The sequence below is a fragment of the Urtica dioica genome, chromosome 10 (genome assembly GCF_054948205.1).
Source record: "Urtica dioica subsp. dioica isolate 48M chromosome 10, U.dioica_male_clone48M_v1_H2, whole genome shotgun sequence".
NCBI classification, from domain to species: domain Eukaryota; kingdom Viridiplantae; phylum Streptophyta; class Magnoliopsida; order Rosales; family Urticaceae; genus Urtica; species Urtica dioica.
Window position 1 is genome coordinate 2111972 of NC_142765.1, and position 17744 is coordinate 2129715.

Sequence of the window (17744 nt, forward strand, 5' to 3'; positions counted from 1 at the left end):
GCCATTTCTTCCGTAGCTTCGCACACGCTCTCCACAGTCGAAAATCTCTGAAACTATCTGAGCTTTCAAAACCCTATACCTCTCTCACTCTCATTAGCTATGAACTCTTGACTCTTCACTTCAATTCTCGCAATTTCCGTTCTTCCGAAACCCTAGCTCACAACAATGACGAAGGTGTACGGAACCGGAGCTTACGATTTCAAGCGACACCATGTCGCGGAGTACCTCGCAGACCAGCCCTCGGAGCCGAAGTCCGGTGCCTCGGCGGCGGCGGCGGCTCCGACGGTATCGATGACGTTGTCGGAGATCCAGCGAGACCGGCTGACTAAGATCGCGGCGGAGAATTGGTCGAAGTCCGGCGAGGAATCGGCAGCGGTGAAGAAGAAGCCGTTCTCGGCGAAGCTGGTGAGGGAGATTTACGAAACTGAGCTCACGGTGAAGGATGGTCAGAGGAAGCCTGTGCCGTTGCATAGGGTTATGGTTCTTGAGGTCAGCCAGTACTTGGAGAACTATCTCTGGCCCAATTTCGATGCCGATACCGCAACGTTCGAGCACGTTATGTCCATGATTCTCATGATTAACGAGAAGGTTTGTGAAGTCTATTTCAATTGTGATTTTGAAATTTGAAGTGCTTGGTCTAGGAAATGAGGTGATTTTGAAATTCGTACTCAGTTTTTTTTTTATTTATTTATTTTTTTTAAGTCAGTGATTTTTGAATTGGACTTGACAATTCATAATTTTGGAATCAAGTGCAAGTTGGGTTACTGAAGTGTTTCTTTTGTGGAACTGGTTGACTTTGGTTTTTATAGTTCGTGCTCTATAATTGCTGAGAGACTTGCAGAGTTAGGGACTAAAAATAAAAAATAAATATCGAGTGTAAGACCATTTTGACCATGGATTCTTATTCTTAAATAATCTTTTTGAAACGTAAGTTAGCTAGTGTTTGAATACTTAGGTACTTTTCGTTGAGAATAATGGGGAATAATTTTATGATTGATTACTTGTATCTGGTAATCGAGTGCTCGATGAGAGACAGAGGAACTGGTTTTTCCTTCTTGGAGTTATAATGTGAACTGTTGAAGGGTAGTTTAGATCCGGCTTTTTTTTGTTACTGTAGTAAATCAAATTATGGTATATTGTAATGTTAATCAAACTGTTGAAACTATGGTGCGGATGTTGTTTTATTTGTGAACAAACAGTTTCGTGAGAATGTGGCAGCTTGGGTGTGCTTTTATGACCGGAAGGATGTGTTTGAGGCCTTTCTTGAGAGGGTTCTTCGGCTTAAAGAGGTTTGTGTTTGTTTTTTCCTTCGCGGTTACCAACAAATATATGATATTATAATGCACTGATCTTATTTCTTAGTGTGAATGATGTTATTCTGGTTTTGTAGGGAAGGGACTTGAGTATATCAGAGAAGACAAATTACTTGGTCTTCATGATCAACGCGTTTCAGGTATAATTTTAAGACTTTGGGCATCTAAAAGTTAAGCGATTGATTAATCTTTGACAAATATTCGAGCTGTGTGTATTTAATTATTTATTAATGTAAATTTTGATGCCTCCAATATATATTATGACTACTCACAGAGCTTGGAAGATGCGATTGTGAGTAAAACTGTTCTTAAAACAGCGCGTTTGGAATCGTGGCATAGTTTGTCATATGGCAGATTTCAGGTAAAAAATTCCCCGGTGTGATGTGATGTCGTTGTGAATAGGTTTACCTTGCGCAACTAGTTTTTATTTGTTTTCTGATTTTTCTATATGCATTTCTAGATGGAACTTTGTTTGAATCCAGATCTGATAAGGAAATGGAGGAACTCAGTAAAGAAAGAAGCCAAGGAAGCTGCAAAGCGAGGAGTGGACTTTGATCCTTCAAATATGCTTGAAGTGAAGTTCTTGAGAAATCTAATGGAAGAGTTTTTGAAGGTAGTTTTCTCATTTTGAATTATTATATGGTAATAGTTTCTTCAGTGTGTGTGTGTGTATGTATATTTTGTTTTAAAAATGAATGAATTTATACTGTTTCTATGCCATGCAGATACTGGATTGCGAGGTTTTCCCGTTGGAACCGAGTGGAAATGGGGATGATGAACATATGGTTCTCAATGTATCGGCAAATGTTGACGATGCTTGTGTCTTGTACTGTGAACGATTTATGGAGTTTCTGATTGACCTTTTGAGCCAACTCCCAACAAGGAGGTATGCTTTTAGTCCTACGCCGACATGAACATGTGGAGTTTTCATTTATATTTTTTATACAGTTCTTGTTTTGTTAATTCCCCAACCACTCAGCCACACATTTGTTTGTTTTTTTATTTTATTTTATTTTTATTTTTATCTGTGCTCTAACGACCGAAAATAAGACTATTATGAGATTACCAATTTTCAGCTTGATCTCAAGAGCCAAATTATTCTGTTTCAATTATTAAAAAAAATTAAATATTTACATTAAAAATACTATACGGTATACTCTTTCGCTGTCTAATACTTTTCCCTCTGCCAATATATTGTTTCAGATACTTGAGGCCCCTTGTCTCTGATGTTGCAGTAGTTCCCAAATGCCACTTGAGTGCTCTTTATAGACATGAAAAAGGGAAACTCTTTGCGCAACTGGTTGACTTGCTGCAATTTTATGAAGGTTTCGAAATCAACGATCATGCTGGGACACAGTTGACTGATGATGAGGTGTTACAGTCTCATTATGATCGCATGCAATCTTTCCAATTACTTGCTTTTAAGAAGGTTCCTAAGGTCAGTACATGCGCAACCATTGAGATACTATTTCTAAGTGGGTTTCTGGGGAATTTTTTTCCACTTTCCCTGAGAAGAAGGTATTAATGTGTTTTTAACTCTCTTTCTCTTATTTGGTTGTAGTTAAAAGGGCTGGCGCTGTCCAACATTGGTGCAATCAACAAGAGAAATGATTTGTCTAAGAAACTCTCTGTACTCACTCCTGAAGAATTAAAAGATTTAGTTTGTCACAAGGTATGTTGACACAATATTAGGTTTAGAGACTTGGAGAATTGCAGATCTTTTGTGCTTGTATTTTTTTTTTTTTTTTTTTTTTTTTTTTTTTTTTTTTTTTTTTTTTTTTTCCAGCAGTCAGTTTGATTAAGTTAATATATTTACTTGTTTCAGCTGAAGCTGGTGTCAACAAATGATCCTTGGTCTGATAGGGTTGATTTCCTCATTGAAGTTATGGTATCATTTTTTGAGAAGCAACAATCTCAAAAAGAATCCATAAATGCACTTCCACTCTATCCAAATGAACTAATTATGTGGGACGAAAGCGTTGTACCTAGCATCAATTACTCCGGAGAAGGTTGTCTAGCGCTTCCAAAACTCAACTTACAGTTCTTAACTCTTCATGATTATCTTCTCAGAAATTTCAACCTATTTCGTCTCGAATCAACGTACGAGATTCGGGAAGATATTCAAGAAGCCGTTCCTCATCTTCTTGCCTGTATCAACAACGAGGGAGACCCTGCATTTCGTGGCTGGTCGAGGATGGCTGTCCCGGTAAAGGACTTCAGGATCGCTGAGGTCAAGCAGCCGAATATTGGGGAAGTGAAGCCGGCGTCTGTAACAGCAGAGGTGACTTTTAGCATTTCGAGTTATAAGGCACAGATAAGATCGGAGTGGAACGCTCTCAAAGAGCACGATGTTCTGTTCTTATTATCGATTCGCCCGTCATTTGAGCCTCTAAGTCCCGAAGAAGCTGCCAAGGCCACCGTTCCTCAAAGGCTCGGCCTTCAATACGTTAGGGGATGCGAAATCATTGAGATGCGCGACGAGGAGGGAAATTTGATGAATGATTTCACAGGAAGAGTCAAGCGAGATGAGTGGAAGCCTCCAAAAGGAGACATGAGAACCGTAACCGTTGCTTTAGATACAGCACAGTACCACATGGATGTAACCAACACCGCAGAGAAAGGCGGAGAAGATGTTTATGGGACTTTTAATATATTGATGAGGAGGAAGCCCAAGGAGAACAATTTCAAGGCAATTTTGGAGTCTATAAGGGACCTTATGAATGAGTATTGTATTGTCCCCAATTGGCTGCACAACATATTTCTTGGTTACGGGGATCCCACTGCAGCGCAATGGACTAACATGCCCGATCTCTTGGAAACAGTAGATTTCAAAGATACCTTTGTTGATGCGGTCCATCTGAGGGAAAGCTTTTCGGATTATGAGGTTGCTTGACTTTTTATTTGATTCTCTTCTCAAACATCAGTTGGGAAATTAAAAACCATATGTGTTTCTCTATAGTCTGTATGCTAATTTTAGATAGCGTGTTCTATTTTGCAGGTTTGTTTTATGAATTTAGATGGTGCGGAAAATATAGATCCAAGACCGCCTTATAGAATTACGCTTCCTAATCTGTCAAAAAGTGGCGATAAAAAGAAGTCTATTTCTGATTCAGCCAATGATGTTGATATGGTGAACGGCGATACTGAGAAAAAGAAGCTAATTGTTGAGGCATACACCCCTCCCGATCCAGGTCCTTATCCTCAAGATCAACCGAGACAGAATTCTGTTAGATTTACTCCCATACAGGTACGAATGCAAACATCTTTCTCAATTTTTTCATAATTGTTCTTGGTCGCTTTACTTAAGTGAATCTCTTGGGCAATACCCTTTCTGAGTACAACTGAGCGCTTGTAAATGTTGTCTTCCTTCAGGTTGGAGCAATCCTTTCGGGTGTCCAGCCGGGCTTGACAATGGTTGTGGGTCCCCCTGGTACGGGAAAGACCGATACAGCTGTGCAGATCCTCAATGTCCTCTATCATAATTGTCCGTCTCAGCGAACATTGATAATCACTCATTCTAACCAGGCCCTTAATGACATCTTTGAAAAGATAATGCAGGTTGGGAGTTACTCTACTCTGTCTAAAAACTTGCTGATCTTTCAACTGCGTTTTCCCGATTAACAATCGTATCCTTTGCTATTTCAGAGGGATGTTCCGGCTCGCTATCTTCTTCGTCTTGGTCAAGGTGAGCAAGAGCTCGCAACCGATCTTGATTTCAGCCGACAGGGACGTGTGAATGCTATGCTTGTTCGGAGGCTTGAATTACTCAGCGAAGTGGAGAGATTGGCGAGGTCTCTCCAACTTCCCGAGGATGTTGGGTATACCTGTGAAACAGCCGGGTATTTTTGGTTGCTTCACGTATACTCTCGGTGGGAGCTATTTCTCGCCGCTTGCGTCGAGAAAGAAAACGAGCCATCATTCGTCAAAGACCGATTCCCCTTCAAAGAGTTCTTCTCGAACGCTCCGCACCAAGTCTTCACTGGCGAGTCGTTCGAGAAAGACATGAGGGCGGCGGAAGGGTGTTTTCGTCATCTGAAGGTTATGTTCCAAGAACTCGAAGAGTGCCGGGCGTTCGAGTTGCTCAAGTCAACGGCCGATCGAGCGAATTACTTGATGACTAAGCAAGCGAAGATCGTAGCAATGACCTGCACTCACGCGGCTCTGAAGAGAAAAGACTTTTTGCAGCTGGGTTTCAAGTACGACAACCTGTTGATGGAAGAGAGCGCTCAGATTCTGGAGATCGAGACTTTCATCCCGATGCTTCTTCAGAGGCAGCAAGACGGGCGTGCGAGGCTAAAACGCTGCGTTCTGATTGGAGACCATCACCAATTGCCTCCGGTCGTGAAGAACATGGCATTCCAGAAGTACAGTCACATGGACCAGTCTCTCTTCACGAGATTCGTTCGTCTCGCCGTGCCTTACATTGAGCTCAATGCCCAGGGTCGTGCTCGCCCGAGCATCGCCAAGCTCTACAATTGGAGGTACAGAGGCTTGGGAGACCTCTCGTACGTGAAGGAAAATCCCATTTTTCACAGAGCAAACGCCGGATTTTCCCGCGAATACCAGTTGGTGGATGTTCCGGATTACCATGGAAAGGGCGAGAGCGCTCCTTCTCCGTGGTTTTACCAGAACGAAGGAGAGGCCGAATATATCGTCAGTGTCTATATATACATGCGTCTACTCGGATATCCCGCCAATAAGATTTCCATTTTGACGACTTACAACGGTCAGAAGCTTCTTATCCGTGATGTGATTAGCCGACGCTGCAATCCGTACCCATTGATTGGTCCTCCGAGCAAGGTATGCTGTTAAAAATATTATCTTTGTTATGGTTTGATTGCGTTTGATTTTTGGTGACCCAAATGGGAAATTTTTGAGTCAGAAGGGACACAGTTGTCATCCTGCCCTTTTGACTTTTTTTTTGGCACTCGGATTGTAACCAGGTTTTGATAGAGTAGAATCCTCTCTGCCTATTGTTTTACTTTTATCTTGGGTTTTACGCGAATATGTACATTTACGTTTATTGTATTTTAACACACTGAATCCGATGATGATAAGTACAACTCGACTTTTGTTGTCTTTTCTCAGGTTACGACAGTGGATAAATTTCAGGGTCAGCAGAACGATTTTATATTGCTGTCACTGGTGCGAACGAGATTTGTGGGTCATCTTCGCGACGTGAGAAGATTGGTGGTTGCGATGTCTCGTGCTCGACTCGGCCTTTACGTGTTTTGCCGCCGTTCTTTGTTCGAGCAATGCTACGAGCTTCAGCCCACTTTCAAACTCCTCCTTCAGAGGCCCGACCACCTCTGCCTCAACTTGACTGAGGTCGAGCCATTCACGGAGCGCCACGTGGACGACACCGGGCCCGTCCACCACGTCGGAAGTGTCGATGAGATGACAGCAATTTGCAGTGAGCTCTATCAGGTATGTCATATATATGGTCCCTGAACATGAACATATGATCGTAATCGCTCTAATTTTGGATTACAGGTAAAGTATGCGGGTTATTCAGAACAAGTAGTGGCTCAAACCTCGGAGCATATGGAATTGGAAGAAGCCGAAGCAACAACGAACGCAGAAAATGGTGAGGCAGAGAATGGAAGGCTCAAGGAAGTCGATGCAAAGGTAGAACATGGGAAGACGGACGAGAATCTTAATGATGGCCCGGCAACAATGGAGTCATAGTTCTAATCATTTTGTACTGATGGATAATATCAGGAGGTGGTTCAAATATGCTCCCATGATCTATCTAATTAACGTTGATGTTAAACATAGTTTTCAATGTTCGGTTTAATGGCATTTGAAATCAGACAATGAGGACCTCTGAAAAATGAATCCATATTCAGGTTTCCCAGTGGAAGGAAAAGTTTAAAAAAAAAAAGAAAAAAAGGAACCAGCGCTCCTACAATATTTGATAATCAAACCTCTCGTGTGTATGCCTTGACGCATTTAATATGTTATTTTTTTTTTTGCTCAAAATGACACATTTAATTTTATGTGAACGAAGATAATTGGAATCTCATCCTTCATTCTCTACCACTGAAAAGATAATTTAATGTGCATTTAATTTCCAACATGGACAGCTGACAGCCCTTGCATTTTTGTTTCCGCGTGATAGGAAAAGACAAAATAACAAAAATAAAAATAAACTGTCATTCCATTGCTATAACAATTTTCTATAGCGTTTGTTGACCTCCTTCACTGCCATACTTTGCTCGCAAATTACAATTCACAGCTCTAGTATTTTGTGTGCGCGCTGAGAATTCAAGAAATCATCTTCTGCAGAACAACTTCGTCTCCCTGTGAGTCTTTTATTATTTATTATTATTATTTGTAAATATCGTATATAGTTCTATAAATTTTAAATTGCTCATTCATGCATTATTGTTTCCGCGTGAATGGAGACAAAAAACGCAAAAGAAGAAATCAACGCTCATTCAATTCCTCTAATATTCTGTATGGCCTTTGTTGACTTCCTTCACTGCCATACTTTAAAATTCACAGCTCTAGTATTTTGGCAAGACATCTTTAGAAATTTATCTTAATGTTCAATTATATTAGGGGTTTTCTTTCATTACGAATAAGTTAGTGGGAGTTTTCACATTACTATTTTTTTTGTTTAATTATTGTCAATTTTTGTTTTGTTTTGTTTTTGTTTATTTTTTGTTTATTTTTTGTTTTTTGTTTTTGTTTTTTTTGTTAGAGAAGCTTTTACTTTTTTTTATTTCAAAAAAAGCCACATTAGTGTTTTTTTTTCTATTCTAAATTTAATTATGTAAATATATTTAATTTTTCTAAAAAAACATAAAATTTTATTTATCTTAACTAAATAATAGAAACTACTAAAATATTCAATAAATTAATGAAATAGCTTGCAATAATGTTTGAACAACAGAACGCCGTTTAGTTAATGTCCATTTTAATTAAATGACAATTACCAAACATTGATTTGTTAAATTTTTTCGTTTTTTCTAATGTAACGGATTTTCCATTAAAATTGAGTAAAAACCCATCAATACAGGAGAAAAACACCTTGGTACATGGAACACCTTAAACCTGAGTCGAAGTGAAACTAACACTAAGTTTCGGTAATCACACATTTTGTGCGTGCTTCCGACAAGAGGAAGAACGACGAGCACAATATTCGAGCACACAATAGAGCTCTTTCAACAAAAGCAAAAATGTCCGATGATCACAAAGAAGATGCCTCCTCAACCTGCATAGAACAAAACCTAACAGGAAATCTACAACACGACTAATCCGTCTCCAAAATAAACCAAGCCAAACAAATTAAACGCAACAATGAAATAAAAGAGTCACAAATCCTTTTAAAACAAGAAAACTCGAAATAAAAATGAAATATGTCACCGAAGTTTGATAGAAAACCTCGAAAAGGTTAGCAGCATCGTCCCCGTTGCCGAGAAGCCTCGCCACAACATCATCGAAACCACACCGCAGAGTCCCCGTCGCCGGCTCGGATTGTCGCCGCACCGACGCCGTCATCGAGAGTCATGCAGCGGCATCGTCGGCGCCGTCACCGAAGACCTACACCGCACAACTGTCATAGCTGACGAGCCACGACAGAAAACCATCGTCGACAAACCTACAGCAACACCGCCAAGCTCCGTTGTCGTCTTTCTACCTCCGGTAGCGATTCACACCTCCTTCCCCGGGATCGAGAGACGTCCAGCCGCGGTTGAAATCATCGCCGGAATCGGCCCCAAGGAAGAAAAATAGTAGATCTAGATTTAGATCTGAAGAAAAAAAACACTTTTTTTTTGGAGAGAGAGAGAATACGATGTTTATTGGATGGATGACACCAACTGTTAAATTTTCGTTTGAATTTTCATTTTTCACGTATCCTTCGAGCGCCATTTTATTTATCCCGTTTGAATGTTGTGCCACACAGGCCCTATGAAAAGGTCCTCTAAAAAAATGAATCCATATTCAGATATTTTTTTTCCTCTCTATTCTCTTTAAGAATCCACGTTCTCCCATTGACTCAACAGTTTGACTCTCCAGTATTTTTAATCGTTGTGTATACATCTAGCCTTCGTGCATTTTAAATTAATAAAGCAACAACGAAAATAATTTGTATCTCATCTCCATTGCTTTCCTACAATGTTTGATAATCAAACCTTCTCATGTGTATGCCTTGACGCATTTAATATGTTTTATTTTTTGCTCAAAATGACGCATATAATTTAATGTGAATGGAGATAATTGGAACCTAATCTTTCATACCTCAATTTTTATTCTCCACCACAGAAATGATATTTCTTTTTAATTTCCACCAGCTACATGACATGGACAGCCCATGCATTATTGTTTCCGCGTGAAAGGAAAAATCAACATCTCATTCCATTGCTCTAATATTCTGCATAGCCTTTGTTGACCTTCTCCACTGCCATTCTTTGCTCACAATTCCATTGCTCTTTGCTCACAATTCCGTTACTGAGAATTCTAGAAATCATCTTCCGAAAAACAACCTCATCTCCATGTGAGTCTTTTGTTTATTTGTAAATATTGTATATAGTTCTATAAATTTTATTTTATTGTTTTGGTAGTTTGATAAGAAGGCAACTTTGGAATAAAAAAAATTAGTTACTCTATAAATATTGTCTTACTTTTGATTCTATATATATTGTAAAATAGAGAACCCTTGATCTGTTGGCAGTTAGACATGGCTGAGTTAGTTGGAGGAGCGTTGCTTTCTTCTTTTCTTCAAGTCTTGTTTGAAAGGTTGGCTCCGAAAGAGATCCCAACCATCTTGTTCCGTGGAAACCAGCCCGTTGTTGATGTTTTGGGTGATCTGAGGAATGTCGTGAGGTCAGCGACAAAGCTGGTCGACGATGCAGAGGAAAAGCTTATCACTGACAATAATGTCAGGGAGTGGCTGGATGACCTCCAAGACATGGTGTATCGCACCGATGACTTGGTTGCTACCATGAACAGCGAAGCTCAGAGGCTTGAGCTGAAACCTCACCAGCCTTGTTGTTTGAGTATCCCAAGTGGTTTGTTCACTTCTATTGGATTTGATAGCATGGTCAAGAATGAAGCTACGGAGATCCTTCGTAGATTCAAGAGTCTTTTAGACCAAAAGGATAATCTTGGTCTGAGAGACGGTCTTGGAGAAATCCGTTCCTATCAAAGGCCACCCACTCCGTTGGTTGAAGAATCTAGCGTTTACGGAAGGAAAGATGATAAAGAGGTCATTGTTGACTTGTTGCTCTCCGGCGATGGTAGTGAGGAAAAACTATCAGTCATTTCGATTGTGGGGATGGGTGGTATTGGAAAAACCACCCTTGTTCAGCTCGTTTATGACGATGATAAGGTCAATGATCATTTTGATCTAAGAGCATGGGTGACGGTATCAGATGATTTCGACATCTATAAGATTACAAAACTAATCTTGGAAAAGGTCACATCGCAAGAGTGTCGTTCAAAAGAGTTGTTTGAGATTCAGCAGAAACTAAGGGATTCCTTAAGAGGGAAGAAATTTCTTATGGTTCTTGATGATGTTTGGAATGAGAATAATCTTCTCTGGGACTCTTTGAAGAGCTCTTTCGAATCTGGAGCAGAAGGAAGTAAGATCATTGTGACAACACGAAGCACAACAGTAGCCAAGCTTATGGCAATTGGAAAGACAACTACTTATCAGTTAACTGATTTGTCGCCTGAAGATTGTTGGCTGTTATTTTCACGGCATGCTTTCGGAAACAACGAAGACGCTCATGCACATCAGGATTTGCAAGCGATTGGCAGAGAGATAGTGAAAAAGTGCAAAGGCCTTCCTTTAGCTATCAAATCTCTTGGCGGTTTATTACGTTTCGAACGAGATCCAAAGGATTGGGAAGACATTCTCGAAAGTGATGTGTGGAATGAGACGTTGTATAGTAAAGAAAAAAACATCCTCCCCGCTTTATGGTTGAGTTATCGCCGTATGCCTACACATCTAAAACGATGTTTCTCTTATTGCTCAATCTTTCCGAAAGACTATGAGTTTAAGAGAGACAGGATAATCGTGTTGTGGATGGCTGAAGGATTTTTGCAGAGTGATAAGAAATCTATGAAAATGGAGAAACTTGGAGAGAAGTACTTGGAAGATCTCGTTTCAAGGTCATTGTTTCAGAAGTCGAGTAAAGATGACTCAATTTTCCTCATGCACGACCTTGTTCACGATTTAGCCATGTTCGTATCCCGTGGATTTTGTCTCAGGGTTGATAAAAGAAATGACTTGGACAGCCTTCAAAGTCATACTCGGTACCTCTCATTTAGCACAGTGCCTGAAAGATTTGGGCTTATACGCAAGGCTAAGTATTTGCGCACCTTTATCGGATCAGATAAACAGTGCTATATTGGCTGGCCTTATAAAACCTTTACGACATCGGGAAGATACTTAAGAGTCCTTGGTATAGCTGGTTCAATCTCCAATTCAATTAAAGGTTTGATACATTTGAGGTACTTGGATTTCTCTAACTCTATGATTAGGGAGTTGCCTGCTACAATATGTAGTTTGTACAACTTGCAGACATTGTTGTTGTCAAACTGTAGAAATCTTATGAAATTACCAAAGAACATGGAAAGGCTTGTCAATTTGCGGCATCTGGATGTTTATGGCACACCTATAAGAAAAATGAACTTTCAAATAAAAAATATGAAGTCTTTGGTGACATTGAGTAAAATAGTTGTTGGCTGTGGAGATAGGGAGAATAATATTAAAGAAGTGAAACATTTTCAGCCTTTCATGGGAAGACTTGAGATTTCGAGTATTGAAAATGTGGCTGATGCGAATGAGGCTTTGGAGGCTGATTTGAAGAATAAGAAAGGAATAACAGATTTTTGTTTGAAATGGGGTGAAGAATCTGCCGGCGATGCAAATAGTTCGGCGAGAGGGAGAGAAATATTGGAATCACTTCGGCCTCATACAAATGTGAGTAATCTCAGAATCGAGTATTACAGAGGCACGATATTTCCAGATTGGGTGGGACATCATTCATTTTCCAACATAGTATCGATCTTGCTAGAGAATTGTAAAAGCTGTTGCATTTTGCCTCCGTTGGGACAATTGCCATGCCTCAAAAGGCTTGAAATATGGAGGTTTGATAGCGTGGTGAGTGTGGGTGATGAGTTGTACGGTGGCAGCAGTACTAGTGGCACCTCTTTCAGATCCTTAGAAAGATTGGAGATACATTATATGCCACAGTGGAAGGAATGGTCATTTGGTGGAGATGGCACACTAGTTTTCCCCAGGCTGAGGAATCTATGGTTAGATGGATGTCCGGAGTTGAAGATGAGCTTACCAAACACGTCGGATGCTTGTCATGTACACCCCGACTCTCTCTCTAAACTAGAAGATCTTTACATAGAGGGTTGCAAAAAGCTTTCTCTGCGGGATCTACACAGACTGCCATCATTGAAACGCTTAGATATCGATGGTTGGGAAGGGGATTCGTTTCCTGGTGATGGAATATTGCTCCCCACCACTCTGACTGAGATTGGGATCTTGGGTAGTAGCAATCTGTTGGCCCTAAACGGCGAGGCCTTTCAACAACTCACCAACCTTAAGGGGTTGTTGATCATTGATTGGAAAGGGGATTCGTTTCCTGGTGATGGAATATTGCTCCCCACCACTCTGACTGAGATTGAGATCGTTGACAGTAGGAATCTGTTGGCCCTAAACGGCGAGGCCTTTCAACAACTCACCAACCTTAAGGAGTTGATCATTTGGGGGTGCTGGGAGCTTCAGTGTTTGCCGGAACAAGGCTTGCCCGCTTCTCTCTCTGTTTTAAGAATCATGGGATGCCATCCATTGTTGAAGAAACGGTGTAAAAAAGATAAAGGCCAAGATTGGCATAAGATTGCCCACATCCCGGACGTCTCTATTCATAGGTAAACTATTCTTTTATTATTTTTTTTTAATTTTTCTGATAAATTATGTGCATGCTACTCTTACTACTACTGACGCTCCCTTACCATTTCAATTTTTATTAAACTCAAGTGTTGGTTACTTATGATTCGTACACAGACTTCGTTGTGCCTTTGCATAGTGTTATGGTTCTTGAGGTCAACCTTCGAGCACGTGATGTCGACAATCCTCATCATTAACGATAAGGTTTGCGCAATTGGTTTTGAACTGTTATTATAAAATTTGACGTGCTTGGTATGGGAATTGAAGGATGGGAATGGTAAAATGTTAGATTTGCGAGCATAAGAACTGGGTTTATAAATTGGGTATCTTTCTCTGTATATAGTGATTATTTTAATTGGACTCGTCAATTGACGTTTTCGGAATCAAGTATGGGTTGGGGTTTTGCTCAGGTGTTTTTGTTGAATTGATTGAGTTTGGTTTTGAAGTTCAGGTTCTATATAAAGCTGAGAAATTTACAGGGTATTTTAGGTTATGAAGTGAAGTGTTGAAATTAGGAAAACAGTAAGACCATCTTGAACATAGATATTTATTTTACAAGGAAATTTTCGAATTGTGAGTATAGTGAACTATTAGGCGTGGACAGAAGAAAAGAAACTTATGGTTTTATGTGATTTTTTCTCTTAGTTAGAAATCATTGTAGGGAAGTAAATATATATATATATATATATATATATATATATATATATATATATATATATATATATATATCGTAATGAAAGTGCTGATGTTTTTTTCTTTGTGAACAAACAGTTTCGCGAGAATGGGTATGCTTTCCCACCGTTGTTGCAAAACAAAGCTTTATTTTTAAGGGCTCATCTTCAATCATCCCCGATTCAATCGCTCTTCATACAGATTTTAGGCCGTAATTCGTAGCCAAGGAGTTCACTCTGTATATTCACAGCCATTCAGAGCAGCAATATCATTGTATCATCTGGATCTTAATGTAAAATATATTTTCCAGTCTTTAATTCTGTTAATCACTCTTTATCTTTGGTGATGATCAGGTGGTTGTTGGACCCAAAACTTGTTGATGGAAGAAAGCTGCCAAGATTGAATCTTTCATGCTGTTACTGCAACAAAATGATTGTGTGAGTCTTGATTCTGATGATCGGTGACTATCATCGATTAGCCTCGTGGATTGTATTTAAAATGCCTCGTGGCTCATAGAATGCCATGTGGACTTGGTTCTGTACCGAGATTTATCAGGTATGTAGGCCTTTGTGGAAATATATATCATCAAGGTTTTATAATCATTACTAATCGGCTAAAAGGTAAAGTCTGACAGGTTATTCAGATCGAGTTCATGCAAAGGCTCGAGATTTTGTGTCCAATGGAGGAAAATCTTGATGAAGGCTTTGCTGAGGAGGCATTAATGGGATCATTCTCTCGGGACTGGAAAACATATTGCTTCGAACTGGTCAAGCTTAATCCTCATTTCTTTGAAGGTGAATTACATTTTATTTTTCTTTTCATGGTATTCTTACAACATATACTTCATTGATTTGACAATGATGCTGTGCTGTGGTCCTTTTTTTGCTCACAACGTGCTGTGGTCCTTGTTTCACCTTGTCATTTTTATTCATTTCTGTGGTCTCTTCTTAACTTACTATTTTTGTTTGTATACAAATTATAATTTATCTTGAGTAGATGTTTTACAAAGAAGTGCTTCATTTTGGCTAGCTATTTGTAGGAACATACAGAGTAATAATTGTGGATCATTCTCTCTTTAACATACAGAGGTTCAGCCATTCACAGAGCGCCACTTGGACGACACTCAGTCAGCACTGTCGACGAGATGCCCGTCGTTTTTTTTATGGTCTATGAACATTTACATACCATAGTCTTTGCTCTTTTGGTTCATAGGTAAAGCGCATTGGCTTATTTAATTAGAACAGCTTGTATGTTTAACGGATAAGTCGGTTACCCAATGGTTTTAAATGTTTATTTTTTAATCTTTTTTAGAAAACATCACCGCATACTTTTCTTTTGCAAAAAGACGATTCTGATCGGTGTCGACCATCATCAAGCCCGGTGTTGATGCAGAGGCCTTAATTCTGATCGATCAAGCATGCCACGTGGCAGAAGCCAGAGCACTGAACACAGAGAACGGTGAGACAGACGTCGATGATCTTTGATGATAGTGATGCTGACCCGACATCACATCCCCGAAGTCGAAATTTTATCAAGATTTCCTTAAAAGGTAAAATGATCATTTTTTTTTTTCATTTTTCTTATAAAGTATGGCATGGTATGTTATATATTTTCCTTTTCTTATAGATTTTTTTGGACAGACTTTTTTCGTAATAAATTATCTCAAGTTGATGCTTTACATCGCTCGTAGTACTTCTTTGGCATAAGTACATTGCCACCCTGGTAAGTGATTTTGTATTCTTGCTGATATAGTTAATTTTAGTACATGAAAACTAAAATGGTCTCCGAACATAAACATATGATAGCAATTATTGCTCTAATTTTGGATTACAGGTAAAGTATACAGCTTATTCAGAACAAGTAGTAGCTCAATCCTCGGAGCATATGGTGATATGGAACAAGTAGTAGCTCAATCCTTGATAAAAAAAAATTATCTTTAGATTACTTGTCTCAAGAATTCTCGTTCACATTAAGAAGATACTTGACAAAGTTGTTTTTTTTTTTTTTAATTTTTTTTTTTATAAATGGATCTTTTTATCACAAAGATCTCAAATTCAGCTGAAATTTTAATATATGTTTGAGGTATTTGAACTAGTTATCATACTCTTTAAAAGGTTTGTGGTTGGAATTAATGTCCCGTGGTCCGACATAGTTGAGAAATACCATCTCTCTTCATTCCACTATCAAGTTTCTGAATTAATCAGGTGTTTTTTTTGTCTGCAAAGCTGATATAAAAACTGGTAATCTGTACTTAACAAAACTGATTTTGTTGAGCACGATTGCTATAGCATATTGTGTGGGTTCAATGTTTTCCAAGATAGACACAAATAGAACAGACCAATATGCATTGCCTATCATTACTGCTCCTCTATTGTGAAGGCAAATTGCTTCATTTAAATATCTGGCTCATCTCCAATTATCGCCGATTCAGACTGCTCTTGATGCAGACAGATATTTAAGTATTTTTATTATTGTGTTATTTATAAATTTGTATGTTTCAGGATATTTTGTTAGACGGTTTTGTAGCTGAGAAATTAACTTCCCAGCCTCTCGGAGGAGCAATACTATTTGAGCCTCTGAACATTACTATTTGAGCATCCATGAGATCAAGTTTTAATCATTTCTTCGAAGGTAAAAACATTTTTTTTTCCTGATAAAAAAAAATGTACGTGGTATTATTTCTACATATACTAAATGGATTTTTCTCTAATGCTGTTGTCCTTGGTTCAATGTGCATTCAAATACAGGATGTCTTGTTAGGCGGTAATTTGTAGCCAAGTAATTATCGTTAAATGTTTCCCAGCTTTCAGAGCAGAGATATATAATTTGATCATGTGGAGCAAGAATGGTCTTGAACTACCATTCCAAGGTTCGGAAAATATATATATTTTCTTTACCTGAATGATGTGATAGAAATGTTTAAATATATATTTTCTGCTCATAAATCTCATTGTTCACTCTTTATCTTTGGTGATGATCAGTTAGGTGGACCCAAAAGTGTCTCAAAACCTGTTGATGGAAGAAAAGCTGTCGAGATTGGAACTTTTGTTCCGATATCGATTACCGTCGTGGATTGTTATCATATGTCTGCTTCACGGAATGCCAGGTACAAATGGTTTTGTAGATCTGTCATCAAGATTTTTATAGTCTTATAAAATATATCCATCATCAATTGCCTTGGTGGATAGCAAATAAAGTCTCAGCTTCTCAGAATGCCAGGTGGAGGTGGTCCTATACCTTGTCAGCACTGTCGATGAGATGACCGAGAGCTCTATCTATCAGGTACGAAAGATTTCGTATGGTCTCTGAACATATCATCTATCAGGTACATGATCATTGTGATTATCATTGTCGTAATTTTGTTTGTTTACGAAGTGGTGCCTATCACATTGCTAATCTGAACAAGTAGAAGGAAGAAAGCCCGGCGTTGATGCAGAGGCATCAAGATGATTGAGTACGCCTTAATTCTGATTGATCGAGCATGCCACGTGGCAGAAGCCGGAGCACTGAACACAGAAAATTGTGAGACAGACGTCGACGATCTTTGATGATAGTGACGCTGACCCGACACCACATCCCTGAAGTCGAAATTTTATCAAGATTTCCTAAAAAGGTAAAATAATATCAATTTTTTTTTTTCATTTTTCTCATAAAGTATGGCATGGTATGTTATATATTTTCCTTTTCTTATAGATTTTTTTGGACAGACTTTTTTCGTAATAAATTATCTCAAGTTGATGCTTTACATCACTACTAGTACTTCTTTGGCATAAGTACATTGCCTCCGTGGTAATTGATTTTGTATTCTTGCTTATATAGTTAATTTTAGTACATGATATTCTGAC

General features: G+C 38.9%; 2 protein-coding genes and 2 long non-coding RNA genes across 22 annotated transcripts in view; all 4 read left to right on the forward strand.

The window, feature by feature from the left end:
• Window positions 1–7265, forward strand: EMB2765 (P-loop containing nucleoside triphosphate hydrolases superfamily protein). The gene is made up of 14 exons (XM_089628393.1): window positions 1–588; window positions 1200–1289; window positions 1391–1453; window positions 1588–1674; window positions 1774–1926; window positions 2039–2199; window positions 2517–2751; window positions 2875–2985; window positions 3139–4197; window positions 4312–4560; window positions 4686–4871; window positions 4959–6113; window positions 6402–6740; window positions 6807–7265. The coding sequence occupies exons 1-14, from the start codon at window positions 166–168 to the stop codon at window positions 6999–7001; spliced, it is 4506 nt and encodes a 1501-aa protein (XP_089484519.1). The 5' UTR covers window positions 1–165; the 3' UTR covers window positions 7002–7265.
• A 235-nt stretch (window positions 7266–7500) lies between these two features.
• Window positions 7501–13212, forward strand: LOC149382978 (putative disease resistance RPP13-like protein 1). Its single transcript, XM_089627644.1, has 3 exons — window positions 7501–7618; window positions 9614–9816; window positions 9972–13212. Exon 3 carries the CDS (start codon window positions 10000–10002, stop codon window positions 13210–13212), a length of 3213 nt encoding a protein of 1070 aa, XP_089483770.1. The 5' UTR covers window positions 7501–7618; window positions 9614–9816; window positions 9972–9999.
• Window positions 13213–13342: 130 nt separating this feature from the next.
• Window positions 13343–17744, forward strand: part of LOC149382979 (uncharacterized) — a 32973-nt gene continuing 28571 nt past the window's right edge. Inside the window, exons 1-3 of the long non-coding RNA XR_016301696.1 lie at window positions 13343–13431; window positions 13999–14172; window positions 14253–14454. This is a non-coding gene — a long non-coding RNA (uncharacterized LOC149382979). The remainder of the gene's footprint in view (window positions 13432–13998; window positions 14173–14252; window positions 14455–17744) is intronic.
• The window catches only part of LOC149382980 (uncharacterized), a 48421-nt gene continuing 46353 nt past the window's right edge, over window positions 15677–17744 (forward strand). For 3 of the 19 annotated variants that reach the window (XR_016301685.1, XR_016301687.1, XR_016301682.1), the window contains exons 1-4: window positions 15818–16530; window positions 16647–16768; window positions 16881–17005; window positions 17088–17512. This is a non-coding gene — a long non-coding RNA (uncharacterized LOC149382980). The other 16 variants (XR_016301686.1, XR_016301678.1, XR_016301679.1 and 13 more) reach the window with 15 other exon arrangements.